The following is a 24,192-nucleotide window of genomic DNA, read 5'->3' as shown; positions in this document are numbered from 1 at the left end:
GAATGGACCCATCTTCTGAGACTTCATCTTACCACTGATCTGTGCCACACGTCCTGTAAACCGCACCTCACACTGTCCATATTTGAGAATCATAATCACGACACTGATACTACACAGAGTGACATGCAGACTTACACGCGGCCCTTTGGGTGAAGAGTTTTTCAGCTGACTGACCCCTGTTTGTGAACATCTGCCCCTCTGAAGGGCCAGTGAGCAAGGCACAGTGAATCAGGGACGACAACGCACTCTGATCATCGTGAAGGGACAAGGACATTAACAGTGGATACCTTTAAGATGAGACTAAATAAGCTAAGATCAGTTAAGATATGTAAGATATATATTGACTCTGAGATAATTATGTGTTAAAATCACTTTTTGGGTTATTACAATTTTTGCACATGTTGTGTTACTTTGAACACATTTGCTTTGAGAGTATAAGATATATAAGATGTATACCTTGTGAAAATGTAGTAAGTAAAAAAAAAAGTAGTGATCAAATATGAATATAAATAAAATTTACAAGAAAGTAGGAATGATACCACAAATACAAGGCAAATGTTTTTTTTTTCTCCAAAATATGCAGCATGAAGATAGGGAACAAGGTTGTGTTATTGTGCAATTCTCCCTGATGTGTAATATACACAGTACAACATGTGCCTCTTCTTGCAGCATAGATTTTGTGAGAAGACTTTGGTGCATGTTGTGTGATGATGCTCGGAGCCCGGAGGTCACGGCTCGCCCCGCAGTCTCTCAACATGGACCCCGTTCCCGGGGAAATGCAGGGGAAATGACCCCCACATGAAACTACTGTGTGTGCAGGGTGGGAGTCCTGGATGCTTCGATGGCATCAGGGGTGTTTATGCATGCGTGTGTGAGTTCGTGTGCGTGTGTGGTGTGTGCTGGTCGCCCCCACTACCCTACACTCCCCGCCCCCCCTCCCACCCAACACCCCTGCGTGCGCGCGCGCGTGTGCGAGTCTGGCAGCGTAACATCTGTGCGTACGCGGTCGTGATTGTTGTGAAGATGGCGGAGGGGGAGACAGAGAAGGAATATGACACACGGAAAGCCATCGAGCAGCTCCGAGAGCGCTTCCAGGGCCTGAGCGCGGCCCTCGGGGAGAGCCCGCGGTCGCCGCCGGAGGCCTCGCTGCTTTTCTGCCAGGACTTCTGCCAGGTTAGCCCGCTCTCCCGCCTGCTCATCCCCGGGCAGCCCTGCAGCCCCTCTGGCTTCCTGGCCGAGGATGCGCGTCTACGCTCTCGCTACAACAATGTAGCTAGGCGGCTAGCTGCTCCTAGCTAGCGTCTCGGGATGAGAGGGGAGGGAAAAAAAACTCCTCCGCGGTTTTGAGCCGCGCTCTCCGCGGTGTTTACCCGGCGACATGTGCTCGTGTGCGAAGTCTGAGTGTCGGTGTGGCGACGAGTGCCGCCGAGGGGCGCGCACCGTGCACGCATTACCCGTATTTTCCAGGCCAGGCAGCTAGCAGCGGATGAACGTTGCTAGCTGGTATGCAGGGTCCCCCCCCTGTCCTGTGCAGTGGTCATGCTGTGCAAGAGGAAAAAAAAAAGAGAAAGCCCGGATAGCAGCGTTAGCGATGTTTTAAAGTGCGATTGCATTGATGTGCACAGATTCCAAGGGGTGAATTCACTGTCGGGAACATGAGGCGTTATTCCCCCGCAGCTCCGTGTTCGTCCAGGGTTTAGTTTGGTGTGAAAACGGGTTAGTTCGGTGAAGCCCATTGTAGCGAGAGATCAATGATTCCTCCAAGGTGCTAGCTCAGGCCTTTTTCTTTGGACTAATTAATCCGGCTAACCACACGAGGAGAGGCGGACGCGATTATGAGTGTTATTACCGCAGCTTTATAACCGGCTCCACTGAGCAAAGATGCGATATTGGCGTGTTAGAAGCGAGCGATCGGTGTGCAGCTGCTTGCGACAGGGATTTCAAAGGGAGAGTGTGGCAGTGGTCACTGACTCCATTACGCATCCTCCTTCATTAATTTGGCCCGACCACGTCCATATCACGCGAGGTCTCCATTTACCTGCGATTCAGCGCAGATCATTATTGTTCTATTCTTATTCGTATCCGTATTGTCGTGGGGTTGTTTCTGTTCCACATGAGCGAACACTGGTGGGGGGGGATCCAGCCAGCTGAAAAGTTATAAGAAGGAAAAGAAGCGGCAGTAAGACTGGAAGTTTTCTGCAGCTCGGTCAGGATCCGTGTAGGAGGAGAAGAGGAACAGGGATTCAGGGTGAAATGGATGTGGAGAGGTTTCTTCATTGATGCAGTTTGGGCCTTGCTGAAAAAGGAGCTGGAAGATAAAAAGGCTTTATTGAGCAGGAAGACACTAAACTGTGATGCTTCTGTGGTTTTACACGCTGGGCTACTTATACAATGAGGATGTTATAACATTGTAAATATACATTTATCAAATGACAACTACAACAACAACAACTATTTTTGTCTTCATCTGAAAGCCTTATACCTGCACCAGGGAGATTTCATTATTACCCCTGTTTGTTTGTTTGTTTGTTTGTTTGTAAGCAAGATTACACCAAAACAACTGCACTGATTTGTTAGAGGGATGTGTCCTGTGTGGGAGGAAAGAACCCTGTGAAGCTGCATTAGTTGTTTTACATGCTGGTTAGCTTGTATAATTACGAGGTTATAACTTTGTGAAAATATATTTATCAAAATTAAATGTTGTGGTAGTTTACGGAGCCTCATTGGATTTCTGTGTAGGTCTTAGTCTTTGTTGATTGAATGGGGGGAAAAAGAGGTGGAGGATGAAAATACTTAGTTGTTTTACATGCTGGGCAGCTTATATAATTTGGGCCTAATTATAAAGTGAATATATAAAATGTATTTTGTGGTAGTTTATTGGCGCTCTGTCTCCATTTGAAATCTGTGGCTCTCTACCTCTGCCAAGGAGATTACATTCTCACCCCTGTTTGTTTGTTGGCTTGTATGTTTGTTGTTTGTGAGCAAGACTACACAGAAACAACTAAATGGATTTCCATGAAGCTTGGTGGAAGGACATGCTGTTTAATTAATATAATAAAGATGGTATAACATGATACATATGTATTTATCAAAATCAGATTTTGTGGTAGCTTATGAAGCCATGTTGGATTCGGTCTTACTCTGTGTTGAGTGATGGAAAAACTGTGTAGGTGCATTTTGGGGAGTAGACACAACATGTTGTTATTTTACCTGCTGTGCAACTTAAATGATTTGGATGTAATAACATAGTACTGCTGCTCAACCTCCAGCAGCGTGCAGTCCTGACTTCCTGGCTGAGGTCGGCGTCTATGTATGTAGCCAAGCAGGATGTAATAATATAGTAAATTAATCCAAATGTAAATTTGTGGTAGTTAATAACAGTGCTTGGTATTTTACCTCCATGTAAATGCTGTGGCTTTTCCCCTTGCCATCGCCCGTGTCCATTTGTTTGTTGGTTTTTGTGTACACTTGTCTGTTGGAAAGAGATCCAAAAAAACCAAACTTATGTCATTAGAATATAAGGACATTTTGTCGTAAGCTTAAAGTTAGATATGGCTTTTTGAAATGAAAGATAACCACAGATCCAATAGTTTTATATTCATTCTAAATTGCGATTATTTGTTTGTTTGCAATTGTAGTACAGAGGAGTTACATCTTTTATTATCCTTCACCAAACAAGTTGGATTCTGGTCCCGCCAGCTGCCACGAGTGCAAACACTTCTTCTTTTATTGTCAGACCCAAAATTACGAAGCATAACTTGGATATATGCAATAACTTTTTTCTTTGTTTTTCATCAGCTATGGAAAGTGTAATCAAAACCAAATCAAATACAAATATAATTGACACAATACTGTGATGTCTTTTTTCAGGATACATTAATCTACATATTATAGTTTTGATTAACTGATTAATTTCTGCTTGGAGTCAAAGCCAACACCTTGAAATTGGTTGTTTTACCCATCATAGAAGAGCAGAAAGAAATTCATTTTAACATGATGTAAAACTAATTTTTATTGATAACTTTTACAGGAAAAATGTATTATTAAGGTTTTAAAAACAGATGTTTTTGCTATTTTATTCAAGGGTGCAGAATCAGCCTTTCTCATCATAATATCTGAATCCACTTCCAGGTCATGGTGGAACATGCTGGCCGATGGAAAACTGATGAAGACCCACTGCCTTTGCTGGAGGTCTACACTGTGGCCATCCTCAGCTTTGCTAAGGCGGCCTCCTGTCTCTCCTCCGAATGTGAAAACGTGCCACTCCTACTTGAAAAGTTAGCACTGTGAGTGGAAATGTTTAAATCCTATTGTTCTGATTCTTTCTAACAACATCCCTCGCATGAACAATTCTTTAACATGTGCTATACATCATTCACGTAAACATGAATCAGAACAGGGTTCGGTACAAGCATGTAACAACAGACATAACATTGCCGGCTTTGCAGTTCCGCCGCTGTAGTTGTGTTTTCGAGCAGTTAAGCCCCTCAGATAGAGTGTAATGTGTTTAAATAATTTTAATGCAGACAATATTTGACAGTTAGAGTAAACCGTAACACGCCCTTTTATTCCAAAGAAAATTTAGATATGAAAAGTTTTGTTAATGCTCTGTAAACAGTCTAAAATAACTACTCAGCTATTTGCTCAGACGAAGGCCAAGACCTTGAGGCTGTTCTGCAGAATAGAAATGAAGGCGACCTCACAGGGAGCGTTGACATATTTGGGCTGAGCTGCGGAGTAAAGTTTGTGGATGGAGGCAAAGCATGCATACCGAATGGAGATAGAAAGACGACAGCCAGTAATTAAAACTTCATTAGTTATCAATTATAAATGCTGATTGCGGTCTTTTTGTAGATTATTTGTATTGTCGCTCCAAACAGGATTTCCAACTGTTATAACTGTTTAATATTGAGCCCCCACCGACCCTGACAGATGTAGTTTGACATGTGTATCACTGCTGCTGATTTATAAACCCTCATTTCTCCTGCTTATCATCCTCTTTTGTATTGACTTTACAGTGCCGCACCTTTTTTTTTGCATGCTTCCCCTTACTCTGTGAAGTGTGTATCCTTGACCCATATGTGGCTTTAACAAACGACCGTGTTGGATTCACAGGAGCTGTGCGGAGCTGCTGCTCTTACTGCCCCACCACGTCCCTGGTGCCTTATGGGAGGAGTTTCAGTCCTCCATGAAGGTCAGTATCCCAGCGGCTGAAAGCACACTATTTTTTTTCCTTTCTGAGGCTTATCTTTCCAGTGATAAGCAAAGAAATGTTGTTTAGTAATTAGCGTGGATATGGTTTATCTCAGGGTTGAGGTAATAAAAACACATTGGTTGAGATATAAGGGTTTGTATGTCCTCTTTACTGTATATGAATTACTCGCGACTTATTTGATGCTGACACAAATTCACTTCAGTACATCTGCTGTAAAAATGATTTCCTTGAATGTTGTGATATTTCAAGTATGACTCACTGACACCTTAGTAATTCTGTGACTACACATGTATTTGTCTCGTGCTACAGTTGGCACACAGCCTGTTGCAAGAAAGTGGGAGCACACAGCTCTGCCTGCTCGCAGTTCTGGCACAGCAGGATGGCGTCTGGTCCAACACCACGCTCAGCAGCATCCTGTCCAATCAAAACCCTCAAACAGAGCAAGGTTAGTTCTCACTTCTTTAGATGCATATAGGCCTTGAAGATGCACCAAACTCAATTGTCCTGCTGTAATATAATGACATTATTGTATAATGTGTGTATTTCCTCTTGTGGCGTTTCTCAGATCTTGTTTTCTGTCATCTCCACTATCTGTCCCTTAGTTCATGAGTATCTTGAGTTGGAAGGTCCCACGCTGCTGAACATGCGGATAAAGCACCTAATCAAATTGGACAGTGTTGATAAGGCTGCTGTCCTTGCAAAGATGTGCTCAGAGTATCCGGGATATGAAGGAAAAGGGAATTTCAAACAAACCTACTTGCTCTGCGTCTGCATGACAAAGAATCAGGAGCAGCTAATGGAAGAGGTGAGGAAACGACACAGTGACACAGACATCAAGTTGAACATTTTAACAATTGAGGTTTGATGTGCAAACCCAAAAGATAATTAAGTTGAATGTGTGACATAATTGTTTAAATTAAACAATTATTTAAACAGATCTCCCAACCCACACTCACTGATCACTCAGTACTCGCAGATACTTAATCATAAAATGTCCCAACAGTATGGTGAAATGTTTTTGGTGTAATTTTAAACAGAATTATTTCTCTCGGTCTTCTCAATAGATTGCATCAATTGACTGTAAAGACGCTCTTGAAATGATCTGCAACTTGGAGTCAGAGGGAGACGAGAAAGGAGCTCTCTGCTTATGTTCTGCTTTTCTAAAGCGACAGCTCCTTCAAGGAGAAGTTTACTGCGCCTGGTAAGTGTTGGTCCGAAATATGTTATTAGAAGGCTTGGTAATATAGTTGTCATGGCAGAATTTATTTTTTCCAAACCGAAGTGATCTCTGTGATTAACATGTGCACGAAGATGTGCCCTGGTCCCTTAGTAGCTAATAATTGTGTGAAGATTGGCAAAGTGGGAATAACTGAATTACTGAGGATATTAATGTTATTAACTTGACTGCTTTGTATCAGCAACAGTCTGGTTAAGATGATCTTAATCTGATTACATGCACCTTTTCATTTTCAAATTTCAAATAGAGCTACAACTATTAGTCAATCAAGTTTTTTCTTATTGAGTAATCGTTTAGGCTATTTATGAAGACAATAGGAGGTTCCAGGTTCTTAGATATGAGAATTTGCTGCTTTTTTGTTTTCTTACATTGTAGAAACTGTTGTATTTCGTGGTTTGGGGTTATTGTTCCGACAAAGAAGATATAAGCAATTGGGGATTCAGAAATTTTGATGGCGTATTTCATTGCATACTCTGAGATTAGATAGACCCTCATCACAAAATAATATTTGCTAAAGTTTCTAAGGAATTTATTCGTTTGTGATATTTTCCAGGGAACTCACACTGTTCTGGAGCAAGCTACTCATGCGTTCAGAGTCTTCTGCTGAGACTCTTCTCGGGCAGGGCAAAGAAATGGCTCTTCTCTGCAGAAGTGTCTGTCACATTCTGTTTCTCATCAAAGTCATCCAAAACGAGGTAAGAGAATAGTCTACACATTTGTAGCTTGAAGTAAGATAGAGACATCACTATTCTCACCAACAGTGACTCATAGACTTGTTGCATTCATGTTACATTATTCTTTCTATAGGTTGGAGAGGTGGGGCTTCCGGTGTGCGTGGAAATGTGCATTCAAGCTCTGAAAATGACCTCCAGTGACCACAAGGACAGCAACTCTACCATCTGCAAGACCATTTCCTGCATCTTGCCAACCGATCTAGAGGTTAAGCGTGCATGCCAGCTGACAGAGTTCCTCCTCCAGCCTACCGTCGACTCTTATTATGCTGTGGAGTCACTGTACAACGAACCCGACCAAAAGCCAGAGGAGGATGGGAGTCTACGCGTACCCAACTCTCTACGCTGCGAGTTACTGCTGGCCTTGAAGACACAGTGGCCTTTTGATCCAGAGTTCTGGGACTGGAAAACACTGAAACGCAACTGCTTGGCACTGATGGGTGAGGAGGCAGCTATCGTGTCATCTATTGACACACTTAATGACACAGACGATCAAGAGGTGGAAAGTGCCCTTGGCAAGCTACCTGAATACAGAGACCTGGAGGATTTTCTGTTAACCACCACGAACGAACTCAATGAAATCACAGATGAAAGAGAGAAAAACCGAGAGGCTAAAAAACTTCGGGAGAAGGGTTTCGTGTCCGCTCGCTTCAGAAACTGGCGAGCCTACATGCAGTACTGTGTTTTGTGTGACAAGGAGTTCTTGGGTCACAGAATTGTTCGCCACGCTCAGAAGCATTTCAAAGATGGAGTGTACCTGTGTCCGATCTGTGCTGACAGTTTCGAAAGTAGGGAGGTTTTAGAGCCGCATGTAGCATCGCATGTAAAGCAGTCCTGCAAAGAGAGACTCGCTGCAATGAAAGCCGCAAGAAAGGTAACCAAAACACCTCAGTCCCCTAAAAGTCCAGCAAAAAACTCAAAGGTTGCCGCCAAGACATGCATGAGTCCTGTTAAAATTGACTCTCATGTTGGGGACCAATTGGCATCTTCTGTTAAGATAGAGCAAACTACATCTGACACACAGATAAGTCAAGACTGTTTCTGTCCTGTGAAAAACTGTTCCAAGGCTTTCAAGTTTTTCCGTAACCTCATGGCTCACGTCCGATCTCACAAGGACGACGAGGAGGCCATGAGGTTTTTAGAGATACAAAAACAGAAAGTGGTGTGCCAGTACTGCAGACGCCAGTTTGTTAATGTGAGACATCTTAATGATCATTTGCAGATGCACTGTGGCACAAAACCATACATCTGCATACAGTTGGATTGCAAGGCCAACTTTAACTCCAACTCTGAGCTCCTCATGCATAGAAAAACACACCCAGAATTTAAGGCACAGTGCATGTTCCCTAACTGTGGCAACGTTTTCAGCGAGGCCTATTTGTTGTATGATCATGAGGCTCAGCATTATCTTACCTACACCTGCCCAACAGAAAACTGTGGTAAAATATTTTATTCACAGTCTCAGTTCTTGTCTCACCAAGAGAATCATTGTGCAAATGACACAATGAACAATTTACCCTTCACAAATCAAAACCCGCCTGTCACTCCAAAAGTGCAACCGCCCCCACAGAGCACCCCGAGAGAAGAAGACACATGTTCCGTTGTTGATGGCCATGAAAAGGTTAGCACAGGTGCTTACATGGATGAACCATCACAGGCCGACACATCACCGTGCAGATCCCCAGACGTCTCTAATGATGCCACTCGTCTAAGGGTGAAACACTCCGTTGCAAGTATGCTGAATCCGGGTGGGGATTATGAAATGAATGAACCAGAGAAATGCTTCACTCCACTGACAAAACCTCACACAGCACCAGCTGATGCAAAACTACCACCGGAGGCTCCGCGCGTACAAGAAAAGGTGCCAGGGATAGTTGAGATGCCTTCTGAATATCCTGTCCCCGCAGCAGCAAACCCTGTGGCAAGTCAGCCGGGAGAGGGGCATAACAATAATGTACATGGTAGTGAATTTCCAAAAGCGATACTACAGATCATCTCCCCGAGTCAAATCAAGACAGAAATTCCCAGCTCGATGCAGGGATATCCTTCCAGCACTGCTTCTGGTAGTGCCGGTAGTGAGGAGAACCTGCACTGCTGCACATATAGCGAATGCACAAGGGCTTACAGTACAAACAAAAGTCTTTCTAGGCATGTGAAGAAGCAGCACCCTCAAATATTTGAAGACTGGAAGTTGGCAAAGAAATACAACAAAGTGGCCAAAATCACAGCAAAAAAGATCCCGAGTGGACCAGCTTCACCAAGCCCGTCCCAGAACCTGGGAAACAAGCCGTCAAATCAGCCAGGAGTACTATGCAATAAACCCAAGGTGCAGCAAATGGATTACCCAGTGGGATGTTCAACGTCACCTGCCCAATGTTATCCGGGATCAATGGAGCCTGTGCCGATCACTCCAATGGTGAACCCCACACTGTACCCGTCATGGGGGAGCTCAAACAATCCCAGTGGAATGATGCAGTCAGACATGCCCCAGTCATGGTCTTCACCTCCCGTGAATAACAGCTATCCAGATGGCTTTAACATGAATGACTACCCCTCCCGCAGCTACCCTCAGTGGCAGGCAGACCCCTATCAGGCCACGGCATCTCTTCCATCTGATAGAGATCATTCAATGGCAGCTAATATCGGTCACACTATGTCACAGGCTCCTTCAGAGTCCAGTTTGATGTCTCAGTATGTGTCTAGTTCTCTGATGCTTGATAACGGAGGGCAAATGCATAACGGAGGGAATCAGTTTGGACTTGTGCATGCTGAAGGTAGCAGAGACGCTGGAGATATGAGAAAAAACAGTGCAAGTTTGACAGCACAGTTGGATAATGGAAACAGCATCTCAACTATTGACAGCCTCTCTGAAGGAGGTTACCACACTCCATATGCTCAGAGTGAAAACTCGTGTAATGCTCAAAGCTCATCGGTCAATATTCCCATGAAATGTCTCAGCCCAGAGCCCCAGGCTGCATTAAAACCCACACTTGACATTGTTAAAACAGAGAATATATCAACCCCTGGTTATGATCAGATGGAAAACTCTAGGGATGGCATGCTCAGTCCACATAGTGCCGTCAACACAGATTTCCCTTACGATGAGGACTGTCCTAGTGCGGAGTGTGATGCCATCCTGGCAGAAGAAAAGGCCAGCGAACCCGACCCGCAGAAAGGAAAACGCAGCAGGTTGAGCAAGCGAACCAAATGGCCCGCTATCATCAAGGATGGCAAAGTCATCTGCAGGAGATGCTTCAGGGAGTTCTCCAGCACCAAATCTCTTGGAGGTCACCTGTCAAAACGCTCGCAGTGCAGACCCGTAGATGAGATCGACCTGACGGCTGATCTGCCCATGTCATTTCTGGATTTCCTCAATGACCCGCTTGTCCCTGACACTAATGGAGCGACGTTTAACAATGGTGATTTCTCCCAGGAATCCTGTAGCTTGACAACTTTGACTTCACCAATGGTGTTGAAACAGGAGCCCCAAACTACAAATATAATGGACTACCCCAACTCCTTCCCTCCTGAAAACCAGCAGGGGAAGGCTGCAGAGATGACTAATCCAGCCCTCGCTGTACCTTATCAAGAGGATCACCTGATGGAAATCTCACATGCCTTTCAAAGATTGGATTTGATTGAGGCTGCTCAAGAGAAGATGCGGAACGCACTGTCCTCCGAGCAAAAAGTCAGGGATATTGACAAAGCCGCTGACAGAGAAAAAAGTAAAAGCCTGAGTAAAAGTAATGACAAGCCCACTGAAAAGATACCTAAACCTTTTAAATGTGACCAGGAAGATTGTGATTGTTCCTTCATGACAAAGGAGGCGCTTTTCAAACACTTGTGTAAAATGCACGATTACTCTAATGAAATGATAGAGGAAATGAAAAGAACACCATCCAAACTGTCCCCGTACCCTTGTCAGATTTGCCCCAAAACGTTCACCAGAACCACAGGCTTGAGAATTCACTATGAAAAAGTCCATCGATTGTCTAAGGCAGAAATGCAGAAGCTAAAAATGACTGCTCGAAACAGGCGTACATTTAGACTGAGCCAAGATGATGCGATAAAAAGCCCTGCAGCCACTGATGCCAACACCAGCTCCACGTCGCAGCCTGCACCTGTGATACCAGCTATCAAACAAGAACCGCTTGACATTGCAATTGCACCTCAGATAGACAATGAAAACTATCCTGCAGTTCATCACATCACTTCACCAGGAGTTGCAGTAAAAGAGGGCGTGCCACCTAATGTGTTAACGGTTACAAGACTGCCATCACCTCAGAACTATCTGAACGAGGGATCATTCAGCGAGGCGGCACCAGGCCCTGATAAAACCCCCGAGCAACCTACAGTGGCTGCTGTAAACCAGAGTCCAGATGGGAAACATAAATCTAATCTAAAAGAGAAACTCAGTCCACTTGGCAAAGAAAAGGAGCAGCGAGGAAGATCTGATCCAGCATCGAGCAAAGTGAGGGAGCGAAAGTTCAGCTCTCCCACTGCATCTTCCTCTTCCTCCCCGGAGAAACCCAGCAGCTCCAAAAACACGCCAACTAAGGACGATTCCCAGAGGAAAGAGAAACTTCAGAAAAAGCTGAGCCTCAAAATGTGTGAGGCATTAGACGCGTACAGTCCGTACAGACCATATCGCTGTGTCCATGAAGGATGTACCGCTGCGTTCACCATTCAGCAAAATCTGATTCTCCACTACCGGGCTATGCATCAGGCAACGCTACCCGCCGCCAAACCCGAGACGGAGCCTGAAATGACCAGCGTTGAAAATGGAGAAGAGAGCAGTCCGAGCATAGGGAAAGACAATGAAGTCAGGTGTCAAGTGAAAAACTGCTCCAGGGTGTTCATGGGAATCACACGGTTAGTGCAGCATTACCTCTTACTTCACAAGTTCACCCGAGACAAAGCTACGGCCATGATGGCCAGCATGACCATAGCGACTTTCAACTGTGACCGGCCCGATTGCGATCTCCCCTTCACCTCTGTGGAAAAGTACATCGAGCACATTAAGAATTACCACAAGGAAATCGCCATCACTGAGAGCGGCTCAGTTGATACAACCTACAGGTGCGAATATGATGGATGCGACCGCATATACACTACAAAGTCCAACCTCCTCCGCCACCTGATCAAAAAGCACGAATATGTTTATGATCCCAGAGCAAGTGACGGGAGAAGGACCAAATCCTTCGGGCTTTTCACAGAGTCTAATGGGAAAGAGAATGTGGAAAACAAATTCAAAATGAAGAAGAAAAACTCTAAAAAGAAAGAAGCCAAGTCCATTGAACATTGGACTAGTTTCGGGAAACCAACACTAAAATCCCACGAGGAGGCATCAGCTATGTGCACCAAGAAGTCTGCGCTGCAGTACCCGTGCATGATCATAGGCTGTGATGCAGTTGAGCGGGCTGAGAGGAATATATTCAAGCATTACACCACTCATGGCCTCACAGAAAGATACATTGAAGACCAGAGGAGTCAGTTCATTTTCTGCAAAAAGTACTCGCGCGCCAGATTCAAAGATGCAAATAAATCTGAGGGTGCGTCAAGTTCGTCCTCCGAGGAGACGGAGCCAGAAGAGGCGGAGAAGTCCAGTGACGAGAAAATGGATGATCTGATGGACAGCGCAAGCCAAGAAGACAGCAAGCTTTCCAACGACGATAGTGCAGAATCTCAAGCTTCCACTGGGACAGAATGCGGAGTGAAAAGAGGGCGTCCCAGAAAACCTGCACGTCCAACACCAGCCTGTCCGGAAAGGATGCAATCCCTTAGGAATCGTTTGACTGTTAACAGTTCGAGAGAGAACTCAAATCCTGGTACCCCCACAGCCCAAGAACAACATGACGATGTGGTTATGTCAGGGTCTTTCAAGCCTTTAGGACTTGAGGACTCCTTCCTTAAGTTCTTGGAAACCTCAGAGTCCACCCACTCTTCCAAACGGAAATCAAGTGACAAACCTGGTGCCGAGCTGCCGTCCAAAAGACAGCAAACTCACAAACAAAGATCCGCGATGAAGAGTAAAATAACTGATGAGTTTAGGGGCTGTGAAAATCTGGTAGACTTCAGAAACCCACTTAATCTAAAATCGGTAAACAATGTCAAGATAGTGATGGATAAAACATTTTCAGACGGTGCTGATCTGTTGCTAAAGCAGCTACAAGACATGAAGCCCATGGTCATGATCAAAAAGTGGCTGAACAGTGGATCATAGCCCCGTACTTCGTTCTCAACTCAATCTCACTCAGGATTTGAGAAGTTATGCTGCAGAATGATTTGTTAATGCACCAGATTTCCAGTTGTTCACACTCACGGTCACAGATTACAATGAGACGGCCTATTTTGTACTTAAAGAAATAATGTCTTGGATGATTTTAACTATGTATGTTAGATATAATAACCAGGTAATCTTTAGGGCATAGATTTTAGAAACTTGTTTGTATTTATGCTTAGTACTGAAGATGTTTTTTTTTTCTTTTGCTAAATGGAGACTTTTAAAGAAAAACTATGTTTTTATATATCCCTATGGGATTTCAAGTTCTGTTTGTATTTATTTTATCCTTTTTCAACACTAGTAGACCTATCTGTAATATTTACATGTCTTCCACAAAGTGTTCAATAAAATGTTACTTTTTAAAAATGTTACCATTTTCTTTTTTGTAAAATATGGTCGGCAAGTATTTGTCTCTGATATTCTATAGACTTTAGATTACAATAGATAACATTTACTCATCAGGATACTGACATTAGTACACTGTCCCCCTGTTTTTTTTTACTTAAAGCACAAGTTTGCTACTATTCATTATACAAAAAATATTTAGATGATTTATTATGCATATTAAGTTAGCAGAATTCATTAATACACAGAACCCTATAATAAAGTTGTATCATAAATATTTATCTCAATAAACACCAAGAGGATTAAATAAAATACTGAAAGCTCTGTTTTCCTTCCTTGTTTTATGAGACCTTAAATATAATATACAGTCCATTCAAATGAAATGCTGACATGCAGCTAAATATATATACCAACAATACACTACGAAATAAAAGTATGAAGCTGTAAACATAACTTTTTAAATTATGAATGTTTTAATATAAATGTATTAGAAGAATGTGGGAGCATCATATTTCAATTTTTCTGCCATCTAAGGATATGAGTGAGACTGCTACAAGGAGGGTGTTCAAGAACATCACTGTTCAACAGAAACAAACCACAGCGTCTAAAACTACAGAGATTCTACTTAAATTAACAAAAGGCTCACGGTCACATGTCAGTTTATAATTTTGAAACATGGGTATGACCGTAACTTTACTTTATCATGAGACTTAAGAATTTAGAAGTCAAACTTGTGAACACAGCGGAACAGCCGTCTACATCTGAACACAGCCTCTTCCGGCTACGTCACGTTGGCGGGAGGTGGTAGCTGCCGTCATTTTAAATCCACATTTTCTTTCCACTAAACTTCCAGCGTTGAACTCTGATATAAAACTGTCCAGACATGTCGACTTCATCTGTGTCGAAGGTAAAGACCCATTCTGAATTTACAAGTCACGTAAACATGGCGTCAAAGTTCCTCTGTGTGTTGTTGCTGTTGACTCACGTTATGGCCGCTGACGTTTCAGGGCTGTTTTGTTTTCAAACCGAGTGCGAAGAAGAAGAAGCAGCTGAGTTTAGGTGAGTTCTGCTCAGATCGAGAAGAAGGTGTCGTTTGTTTAAAGCTGCCACGTGACACGTGATTTTAAAAACCACAACCTCTTGTTCACATGTCACTCACATCCTCTCGCTCAATAGTTTTCTATTTGATTTGATTTATATTGATGTATTTATTCTATGTTCTCTTTGTATCTTCATATCTTAGTATTGTATCTCATATTTATTTTATTTATATTGAGCTCTATATTTTATTAAATGTTTTGTTTATCTTCATATAGTAGCATTGTATTTAATATTAGTCTTATTTATATTGAACTCTGTTTGATTTATTTCCTCCTTGTCGTCTTAATAAAGAGAATGGTATAGTATTTGATATTGAGCTGGATTTTATTTCTTTGTATTATTTTTAACGTACAATGGTCTTCTTTTCAATGTACCACCAACTCTGTGTTATCTTACATCTGACAAATGATACTTATACTTAATAAAAACGTATTCTCCTGTTTGCCTTGTTTCCTCCTCAGAGGACCATTTCACTGACGGCTGTGAAGGTGCTGAAAACAGTGAAGTGCGATTCAAGCTCTGTCAGCTTCTGTGGGAGCGAATCAAAACAGACACAGAGGTAAAATATATCATCATCACATTACCACTGGGTCCCTTTAGAAGAACGACAAGATACATTTTCAAACGCTTTGCACTGTTCAACAGATTTTGAACAAACTGCTGTATCCACTAAGTGCATTTAAGTAAGAAGACTATATTCACCATATTTTCTTTTCCTGCACGGAAGGTCTTACAGGATGAGCTCAACAGGAAAGTCCTGGACAGTTTGTTGGACCTAACCAGGAAATGCTCTTCCACGCGTCAACACAGTGACTGGGCGTCGAAGATGAGAGCCAGTGAGATACCCACTGCAGCTCTAGTCCTTGGTACACAGACGTTTGCTGACTCTATAGTCATCATCTTTTCTCTTTGTCTTTTGAGGGCTTAATACATTTAGCCTGACTCGCTTGTCCTACCTTGCCCTCTGCAGGTGTGAACGTCCCAGATCATGACATGACCTTCCAGAGTCTGTCGGAGCAGCTCCAGCAGTCTGTCACCCCTCATGTGGCCTCGGTCCAGGCCAAGGAGTGTGGAAGTAAGAGCCTCCATTTAAGAAACTGTTTGTTTTTACATCTCCGCCAAGGAGATTTGTTTTCACAGCTGTCTGTTTGTTTGTTGCTTGGTTTGTTTGTTTGAAAGCTTTATTACATAATAACAATTACACAGATTTCCATGAAACCCTTTGGATGGATGTGTGAGTGTCAGGGAAGAACCCGTTAAATGTTGATGCAGATCCGGATCATAGGAGCAGATCCAGGAATTCACTTTATTAAAATTGTGAGATGTGGTGTTTTTGACATTTTCCCCATTTTCCCCATTTTCCCCATTTTCCCAGGAAATAATAAATAGATCTTGGTGAAAGAATCGGGCTTATTCAGGGGACTGATATCTATGATTGCGTTTGATTTAGTTCAGATTTGTTGGTTTTAAGTGGACTATTGGGCCTCTACTGAAGGCCTCTCAGTTCGAGCTTTCAAGTTTATATTTCTACTTCATCATTTCAGCATTGAAACATTTGATGAAGAGGGTGCTGGAGAAGTTAACAGGCACAGATGTGGCCATGGATGATGATGAGGAGGAAGAGGAGGAGGCTGAGCAGACGAGTGCTCCGCTCCTCAAGGGTGCCCACTGCTCCCTCGGTACACTGTGCGACTGGTACAACACAAAAAGAAAGGTGAGTATGGAAGGTGTAGCTGGATGAAATTAAGTTTTTTCAGCTGATATTTAAAAATGCATGTTTATATCTATGTCAGAAATCCAGCGGTGGTACTCCTGGAAAGAAGCGAAGTTCTCCAGCCAAAGATGAGCAACAACAGCCTCCTGTCGTAATTATTTTTAAAGACTTGGAGGCTTTCAATCCAAGGGTTCTTCAAACCTTCATCCTCATCTGCAGGTAACCATGAACTCCTGAGTTGAACCAATCTTTAAATGCGATTGGATCATTGTTTTATTGAGATCCTATACAAATCTGCTTTTGCAGCCGCCTGAAGAATCTTCATTAAGTCGACTCTTGTCTCTACTCTGCAGTCTGTACATCGAACGTCTGCCGCTGATGTTCATCTTCGGCATCGCCACGTCACCCAGCACCATCCAGCACATGTTGCCTCACTCTGTGTCCTCCCTGCTGTGCATAGAGCTCTTCCAGTCCCTGTCCTGCACCCAGCATCTGGCCACAGTCATAGACAAGGTATGTTGGGTTAGAACATTGATCAACCAGCAAACCTTACAGCTCAGCTCCTTCTTCACCACAACGTCCGATACAACGTCCATATTATAGTTAACGCCGCACTGACCCGCTTCTCCATTTCACGCATCAACTTCCCTTCACTTGTCAACAAGTATTTCCTTTGTTAATAAACAGCCGATAAATAAATAATGGCTTTTTTAACATATCATTGGATTATTTGATTTAGAAGTTTATTATATTATGTTTTTTTGTCTTGTCTACTTCCAGTTTATCCTGACACATCAGTTCCCGTTTAAGCTCAATGGCAAAGTGATGCAGGTGCTGATCAGCATTTTCCTCTACCACGACTTCTCAGTGAGAAACTTCATCAAGGGGGTTCAGGTACAGAGATCCTCCTAAATGCTTTACCAGTCTTCCCTCTGCTTTTGTCGCCTCGTCTGAAGAATTGACTGAGAAAAACTTTGTGTGGGTGCGACTTTATGTGTGTTACTTTGTGCAGCTGGCTCTGCTGGAGCACTTTCACTCGCAGCCTCTGAGCGTTTTGTGCTGTGCGAAGAAGGAGGCTCTTCTGAACGTGACACAGCTCAGTGTCCGCGACATGGAGAGGATCAGGCAGCTGCCGTCGTTCAGGAGGTACAAACCCAATTTGTATTTCACCTGTGTCCAAAGATTTATTTCTTTATTTCTATGTAGAATTGAAAACGTTTCAATAACAAAATTGCTTTTGAATTTTGTGAACACTTGCTTTTCACCTTTTCAAATGTTCAAACCTTTTTTCCCAGGTATGTAGAGCGGCAGGAAACTGAGGAACAGTTTCGTCTGTTGAAGGATGATGGTTATTTAAAGGTACATTATTTGTATTTTCTCTCCTCCTGAGGCATTAGCCAAGAATAATGCAGATATCTGGCCCCAATCTAACACCTCAGCTGACCCTCTGTTTTCAGGATGTGTGTCAGAGGCTGATAAAAGTCCTTTGCAAATACCACAAGAACTACTACCCCGTCCTGAGGTGCCTCCACACGCTGGCCTCGTCATTACCTCGCTACCCTCTCGGGAAACAGGCATGAACTCTGAGCTCTTTGTCTAAAACCATATTTAAAAAAAACACTTTTGAACCAGCAAATTTGACTATAACCCGGTTTTGCTCTGTTGCTGCGCTGGTGTGTGATTTTTCACTGAAGTTGTCTTTGTGCTGCAGATCAGGGAGCTCCATTTAATTTGCCTCGAGAAGAACGTGTGGGAGAATGAGGATTACCAGTCGGCCATGAAGCTTCTGAAGTAAGCTACCATAAATAATATTTATGTTACCAAGAAATAGACGTCAGACATAAACAATATAAATGACAGTAACTGTAGTCACATAGATTCCTGCCTACTGTTTTAAGATGCTCTATTTTTGATATGTTGTGTTTATTGCACCTCCTGGTGGACAGATTAATGTTTGGTAAAATGAGTCTGTCGCTCCCCTGATCCAACCACAGTGTTCCAACAGCATCCTAGGTCTGAATCCCAAGTACTGTTCAGTCATAAACTTCCTGTGGGTTTTCCTCCCAGGATGCTGGCGAAAGAAGAGCTGGTCATGCTGCTTCAGAGGTGTGCGGAGATTCTGCAGCAGGTCAAGTCAAAGAAGATGAAGAAGGCTCTTGTCCAGCTCGAGGAGATGCTCACCAAATTCAAGCAGTTGGACAGTAAGTATTAAAATATGGCTACATCTTTTCTCAATTCATTATTAAAGTTAGTGAAATAGGCAACGGAAATAGTATGTCCCTACTTGCTCAGTCTTGTCTTTCGTTTTCATCTTAGCAGCAGCAGCGACAGCAGCTGTTGAATCTGTCCCTGATGTGGAAGAGAGCTTCACGTCTCCAGTGAAAAACCTTCAAAAGAAAACAGATCTCTTCCAGCTGCAGAAGGTAACTCATCTGGAATTTGAAGGGAACATATCAACTTGAAGTTTTCTCTGAAAAAATTCCCCTCTCCACTGATGTCATTCATACTTACATAAATAAACTGGCTATTGTCATTTTTTTCCAGACGCTGCTAGAGCTGAACGAGTCTCGGAGATCCAAGAAACTCAGTCCGTTTGAGGCTCTACGCAATGAAGCCATCGATTTTATCGATGGCCTAGTGAAGTAAGACAGATCAGTTTCGTGCTCCACTCTAAGTTTAATTTAATTTAATACGATAAAATAAAGATATTCCAAACATCTCTCTCCCACCCAGGAGTCACCTGTCTCCCCCAGAGTCTCAGACCCTGAATGAAGTCTGCTACTACAGCTCGTCTGCCACAGTGAGACGCCACCTCAACGCTACACCTCGCACCTCCATTCAGGCTGCTCTCAACACCCCCTACTACTACATCCAGGTACAGCTCAGGAGGGGTGACTGGAGGTTACACAGGCAGGACTGAAGCTAACTCCAAATATGTTTGTGTGTGTGTGATACATGCTTTGGAAAAACCTCAATGTTAAGTCATCTTAACTCTTGACTTTCCTTTCAGAATGACCGCCTGAAGACAGAGGACGGGTCGGTCTCTAATGCTGCTCCTGATATCTGCATCGCTTACAAGCTGCACCTGGAGTGCGGCAGACTCATCAACCTCTTTGATTGGCTAGAAGTGAGTTTGTATTTTAAATCATTATTTATTAAGCTGATTTACAAGTAACCTAACTTGTTAATAGGGCAACAAGCCTCTGTAAAGAAAAATATAAATATTTGTAACCCTTCAACCTTACCTTTGTTTTTCTGTCTTAATTGATCCTAACAACTGATGTCATCTTATTGATCTGAAGATAAGACTTTGGACACGTGCATGAACGTGTTTGTTGGTTTTCAGGCTTACGCCACCGTGGTTTCTGGAGCGGAGGGTAACGATCCAGATTCTGAAGATTTTGGGAAAGTGGATCAAGTCAAACAGTATCCTTCCAACATGTTTTTTTTCTATTTTCATACTTGCTTAATGTTTAATTTGTTGGGTGAAATGAACATAAGGCAACCGGTCAATTGACACAACCAAGACTTAGGGAGTCTTGTTGTGTCGGTGCAAACTACAAATTGTAAACAGTGGCTGTGATGAAGACATACACTTAAGTAACTGTCAATACCATTTGCGTGTGTTGCTACATGTAGTAGTTCAGGATTTATCAACACTGGCTGTAGTTCAGTCCACTTTTCAGAAACCTTTATCCCTTAACTTTGTCTCCAGCGCTCGTTTCATCCAAGCCGTATCGGAACTCGAGTTTCTGGGCTTCATTAAATCCACCAAGCAAAAGACGGACCATGTGGCTCGACTCACCTGGGGGGGCTGCTGACCACTGGAAGAAAAGACCTGAGCGTCTCCGTTTACTGTGGCGCTTATCAAGTGGGAGTTGGATCTATATTTGTTAATGTTTGTTTTTGCTAATAAAAGATATATAGCGAATGGCTATGAATACTTGTATTAATAACTTTGAGAGAAAAAACTACTAAGAAAATACTACTTTATATCTCAGGATGCAGATCTGTAATATCTGGTGCTGTATTCCAGAAAGGGGAATGTAATTCCATCTTATTTGAAAATGCCAACTTCTAAGCCCCAATTTGCCATCTTCAAGTGGCCACAATACTCCATCATACTAAAGGAAATCTGAATTCAGCATTTCCCCATTTTACAGGAAGCACAGTTTAGATACATGTTAAGATTGAGCAGTTAATTGGAAACTGAGATTTGCGATCAGTGAGTTTTTTCATACTTGCAGTTACATGAGGGGACAAGGTTTTTTGTCTGTCATGCACAAATAAGATTCTGAACTCTTAAAAGATTTATTGTTTTTTTCCCAATAAGTACATTGGTTTCAAAATGATACCAGTAAAACAAAAGTCAAAATAAATAAAACACTGGTAGGGAGAGAAAAAAAAAGAAACTTGCCCACTATTCTCAATTTAAAAAGCGATGAACAGAGGACGAACTGCAAACATTCTCCCTGTTCAGCTGTGTTTCTTCCACTTCCTTTCAGATTGACCAGCAAACCTTGTTTTAAACTCTGCGCTGCTTTATCGTATTTACATGTAACAAAGAGAAACAAGTGACAAAGCCTGGAATGCTGGGAATCATTACAAAAGTGAGATAACTGTAGATACGTACAGCAGGAGGAACATAGGCCACTGGTAGAGATAGGGTCCATTCAGTTACATTAGGACCTAGTTGCTTACAACAGAGTGGTAACAACAACAGCTTCATATAAACCTTTGCCCAAAGACAGAAATATGGCACAGTAAGAAAAGTTTGATTTAAACTAGCTAAACTGAATCTCTTACAATGATGAGCATTTTTTCTTTCTTTCTGGAAATATCACATGACAGCTTGCAGCAAGAGGAGGCTGTCTTGCAGACGTGTCTGTGTCCCACTCAGGAAACATCTGGAGCAGAGGGAGATGAAACAAAACCACACTTGTTACTTTAAAACTTCAAAAAGGCGGAGCTCACACTGAGATCTAACACTTTGTCAAGTTAAGTCATTCCATGAAACGCGAGCGTGTAAACACTGATGTAATGAGAACTACTCACAGCTCGCAGGTTGCTCCCCGAATCGTCGCATTAACTGATCGTGTGTGAACTTCACAAAGGTGTCATATTGTTCTGAAATCCACAAGAAATCCACATTTATGACTTCAGCACAACTTCTATTATTGAAATGTTTAAATCTCAACCTCACTCTTCACAATCAATTTGTTTTACTTACATCTGTGACTACATGACATTTTAAATTAACTCCCCTCAGGAGCTCAGTAGCACGTTTAGGAGACAGAGGAAGTGATCCTGTTATTAATGTCTTTATGAAAAACGTAATTAACATCCCTTAACTTAACTATGAGGAAGTCAAACTAAGAGTGTTTCCTTATAAACCGGGTTTCTTTTTCTGTATTCTTACTCTGAATGTACAAACCTGCCAGTTTTGAGGTCAGGGTCTCCTCGTATTCTTCCCGCACCTTCTCTTCCCTTTCTTTCAGCAGGCGTTCACAGATCATTCCAACTTGTCTGAGGGTGAATAACGGCTGTTCTTTTCTAGTGGGAGAAACACCTCCGGAGGAAGTACCTGCACAGATGGAGCAAAGACCTAAGAATCACTATCTGCGTAGCGGTTATGATTGAGTCAATACATGTCACAGTGACCATGTCAGCAATAGGCATGGTGTCAAACCAGCTAACCTGGCATGCTGGAAACATTCATAGTAGACGACTGGGTTGGGGACTCTGGAGAATAGCAGCACTCCGACTGTTGGCAGCCTCCATCTAGATGCTTCCTCTTTTGAATGCGTTTGTACTCCTGCTTGATGCTGTTGAGGATTTGTTCTGGAAGGACAAACGGACACACTCACCAACACAAGTCCATCAGTAAAGACAATGGAGGATTCACATTAACACAGAGGAGCATAGCTGCTTTCTGGTTAGATGTGGTGAGGCTCAACGTATTGCTAATGCCTCTCAGCCAGCAGGCCAGCACCATACCTGCACTAAGTCTGGACGATGACTCCCCAAATGGCGAGGGCTCCATGCTAAGATACTTCCTAGGGGACGAGGACGACGGGGCCACGGGGATGCATCTTCGTCGTTTGGGGGAAGCGGGACTCATCAGTGGGTCGAAATCCATGGTCCTCTTCAGGGTGGCTCCACACGCCATGACTTTAGTTTGTTAAAGGGAGGAGGAGGGGGAGGAGGAAAGATAGGGGGGTGCAAAAATACCGAAACAAGACAATAATGAAGTGACGACATGAGTGACCGTGCCGAGCCGATGGCCGCGGCTCTTCTGTATTGTGTTGAGCCAGCTCCAACGTGAATTGTCCCGCTGGGGTCAGATCGTTTCGCGGGGGAGCGCACGCCAGGGATACTGCGCAGCTCTGGCTTTAGATGTCTGCTAGCGGGCTAACGCTAGCCGCGCTCGCTAGCCAACAATCAAAAAGAAAACAAAGCTAACGTTAGCTCTGGCCGCCGCCGCTCGGACCCTGCGCCGCGCTGCACGTTTGGAATGAAGCCGCTTCTTACCTGTCGCTGGAGAGAGGAACTGTTCCGTCACACGGCGGCCGGCTATCGGCTTGTTTTGAAAGTTGCGTCCCAAAAGTTGCAGCGAGGAGCCGCCAGCTGCGGGCCGACAGTTGGCTGTTAGATAGCGGGGCTAGCTGGAGATAGCGGGGCGAGCTAACACAACTCCTGCTGCTTGTTTTTCATACGAGGCTGTCGGCTTCTCCGCTCCGTGACGTCACGTGTGAAAGGCGCCCCGGTGCACTCTGGGCCATGCAGAGAGAGAGAGAGAGTCGAGGGGTGGGAATTAAAGTTTCATGTCTTCATAGAGATTGGGAATTTCACCATTTTTGTTTAGTTCATTATATTTATTTATTTACAACAGTTGAATAATTTGCTTTCAACAGGATCGATACATTGGGAATACAAATAATGATGTGTCATTATCCCCACAGGAGGGCAGTGTCACACATGTTATACAGCTAAACTAGTACATCTGGATTTATGACTCAAAATCATGTAAAGTTGTTCAAATATTCGTATTATTTTAATACAAATTATATCAGCAGCATCCTGCTTATAACTCACGTCAAGAAATATCGATCCCATAACAAACTGTCTTCTTTTAAATGTGGCCTCATTGTTGAGATAAACTCAATATGCATATATTTCAGCCTATATTTAAATGGCACTAAAGTTGTTAAAAAATAATTAATTAAAAAATATGCATTTATATTATTTGAGGCTTAACACGATGTAAAAGCTAAAGATGCAAATGAATTGCAACTAATCCGGCTACATCCAGAACTGTAACTCATCTTATACTTATATAAATCATCAAATGATGTTCACTTGTCAATTTACGTTTTATAAGAGTAAAAATATGTTACATGAATTGCATATAACTTGGCTCCATCCTGCTCAAATCTCCCCTCAAGCAAAATGAAACCAACGGAAAATATGATGTGAAACCCACGTTCATACGATGATGTTGCTGCCATGTTTGCCACAAAATACCAAAGAAGTACTCTCTAGCTGAATTATTAATAACCAGGTCAG

The 24,192-nt window shown here is 43.0% G+C and overlaps 3 protein-coding genes across 4 annotated transcripts; 2 read left to right on the top strand and 1 right to left on the bottom strand.

The window, feature by feature from the left end:
• The first annotated feature begins 1,023 nt into the window (after positions 1-1,023).
• znf292a (zinc finger protein 292a) lies at positions 1,024-14,047 on the top strand. The gene is made up of 8 exons (XM_062397397.1): positions 1,024-1,173; positions 4,132-4,286; positions 5,116-5,194; positions 5,525-5,660; positions 5,818-6,020; positions 6,280-6,416; positions 7,006-7,147; positions 7,260-14,047. Exons 1-8 carry the CDS (start codon positions 1,024-1,026, stop codon positions 13,404-13,406), a joined length of 7,149 nt encoding a protein of 2,382 aa, XP_062253381.1. The 3' UTR covers positions 13,407-14,047.
• A 557-nt stretch (positions 14,048-14,604) lies between these two features.
• Positions 14,605-20,561, top strand: orc3 (origin recognition complex, subunit 3). Of its 2 annotated transcripts, none has more exons than XM_062397604.1 (20): positions 14,605-14,718; positions 14,819-14,870; positions 15,374-15,471; positions 15,640-15,778; positions 15,883-15,987; positions 16,457-16,626; positions 16,706-16,845; positions 16,980-17,139; positions 17,407-17,520; positions 17,639-17,772; positions 17,922-17,985; positions 18,084-18,200; positions 18,338-18,417; positions 18,694-18,827; positions 18,946-19,049; positions 19,171-19,268; positions 19,360-19,501; positions 19,637-19,753; positions 19,973-20,052; positions 20,342-20,561. In XM_062397604.1, exons 1-20 carry the CDS (start codon positions 14,695-14,697, stop codon positions 20,445-20,447), a joined length of 2,178 nt encoding a protein of 725 aa, XP_062253588.1. In that variant the 5' UTR covers positions 14,605-14,694; the 3' UTR covers positions 20,448-20,561. The 2 variants fall into 2 exon arrangements, with proteins under 2 accessions (XP_062253588.1, XP_062253586.1); XM_062397602.1 differs by having other exon boundaries at positions 18,943-19,049.
• A 357-nt stretch (positions 20,562-20,918) lies between these two features.
• LOC133962139 (akirin-2-like) lies at positions 20,919-23,385 on the bottom strand. The gene is made up of 6 exons (XM_062397605.1): positions 23,158-23,385; positions 22,624-22,797; positions 22,324-22,467; positions 22,061-22,210; positions 21,682-21,753; positions 20,919-21,533 (listed from the first exon to the last, which is right to left on the bottom strand). The coding sequence occupies exons 2-6, from the start codon at positions 22,793-22,795 to the stop codon at positions 21,523-21,525; spliced, it is 549 nt and encodes a 182-aa protein (XP_062253589.1). The 5' UTR covers positions 22,796-22,797; positions 23,158-23,385; the 3' UTR covers positions 20,919-21,522.
• Positions 23,386-24,192: the final 807 nt, after the last annotated feature.

Source organism: Platichthys flesus, chromosome 10, assembly GCF_949316205.1.
Source record: "Platichthys flesus chromosome 10, fPlaFle2.1, whole genome shotgun sequence".
Classification (NCBI taxonomy): domain Eukaryota; kingdom Metazoa; phylum Chordata; class Actinopteri; order Pleuronectiformes; family Pleuronectidae; genus Platichthys; species Platichthys flesus.
Note: the sequence above shows the minus strand (reverse complement) of the source record. Positions and strands in the feature narration are given on the sequence as shown.

Bases quoted from the DNA above. Each gene is read 5' to 3' on its own strand.
- LOC133962139 (XM_062397605.1), bottom strand. From the start codon at position 22,795: ATGGCGTGTGGAGCCACCCTGAAGAGGACCATGGATTTCGACCCACTG. The intron at 22,468-22,623 runs GTATGGTGCTGG...TTGTCCTTCCAG, and splicing joins ATCGTCCAGACTTAGTGCAG to AACAAATCCTCAACAGCATC. The intron at 21,754-22,060 runs GTTTGTACATTC...TGTGGATTTCAG, and splicing joins CCTGACCTCAAAACTGGCAG to AACAATATGACACCTTTGTG.
- orc3 (XM_062397602.1), top strand. From the start codon at position 14,695: ATGTCGACTTCATCTGTGTCGAAG. The intron at 17,140-17,406 runs GTATGTTGGGTT...GTCTACTTCCAG, and splicing joins TGGCCACAGTCATAGACAAG to TTTATCCTGACACATCAGTT. The intron at 17,986-18,083 runs GTACATTATTTG...CTCTGTTTTCAG, and splicing joins AGGATGATGGTTATTTAAAG to GATGTGTGTCAGAGGCTGAT.
- znf292a (XM_062397397.1), top strand. From the start codon at position 1,024: ATGGCGGAGGGGGAGACAGAGAAGGAATATGACACACGGAAAGCCATC. The intron at 4,287-5,115 runs GTGAGTGGAAAT...TTGGATTCACAG, and splicing joins CTACTTGAAAAGTTAGCACT to GAGCTGTGCGGAGCTGCTGC. The intron at 7,148-7,259 runs GTAAGAGAATAG...TTCTTTCTATAG, and splicing joins TCAAAGTCATCCAAAACGAG to GTTGGAGAGGTGGGGCTTCC.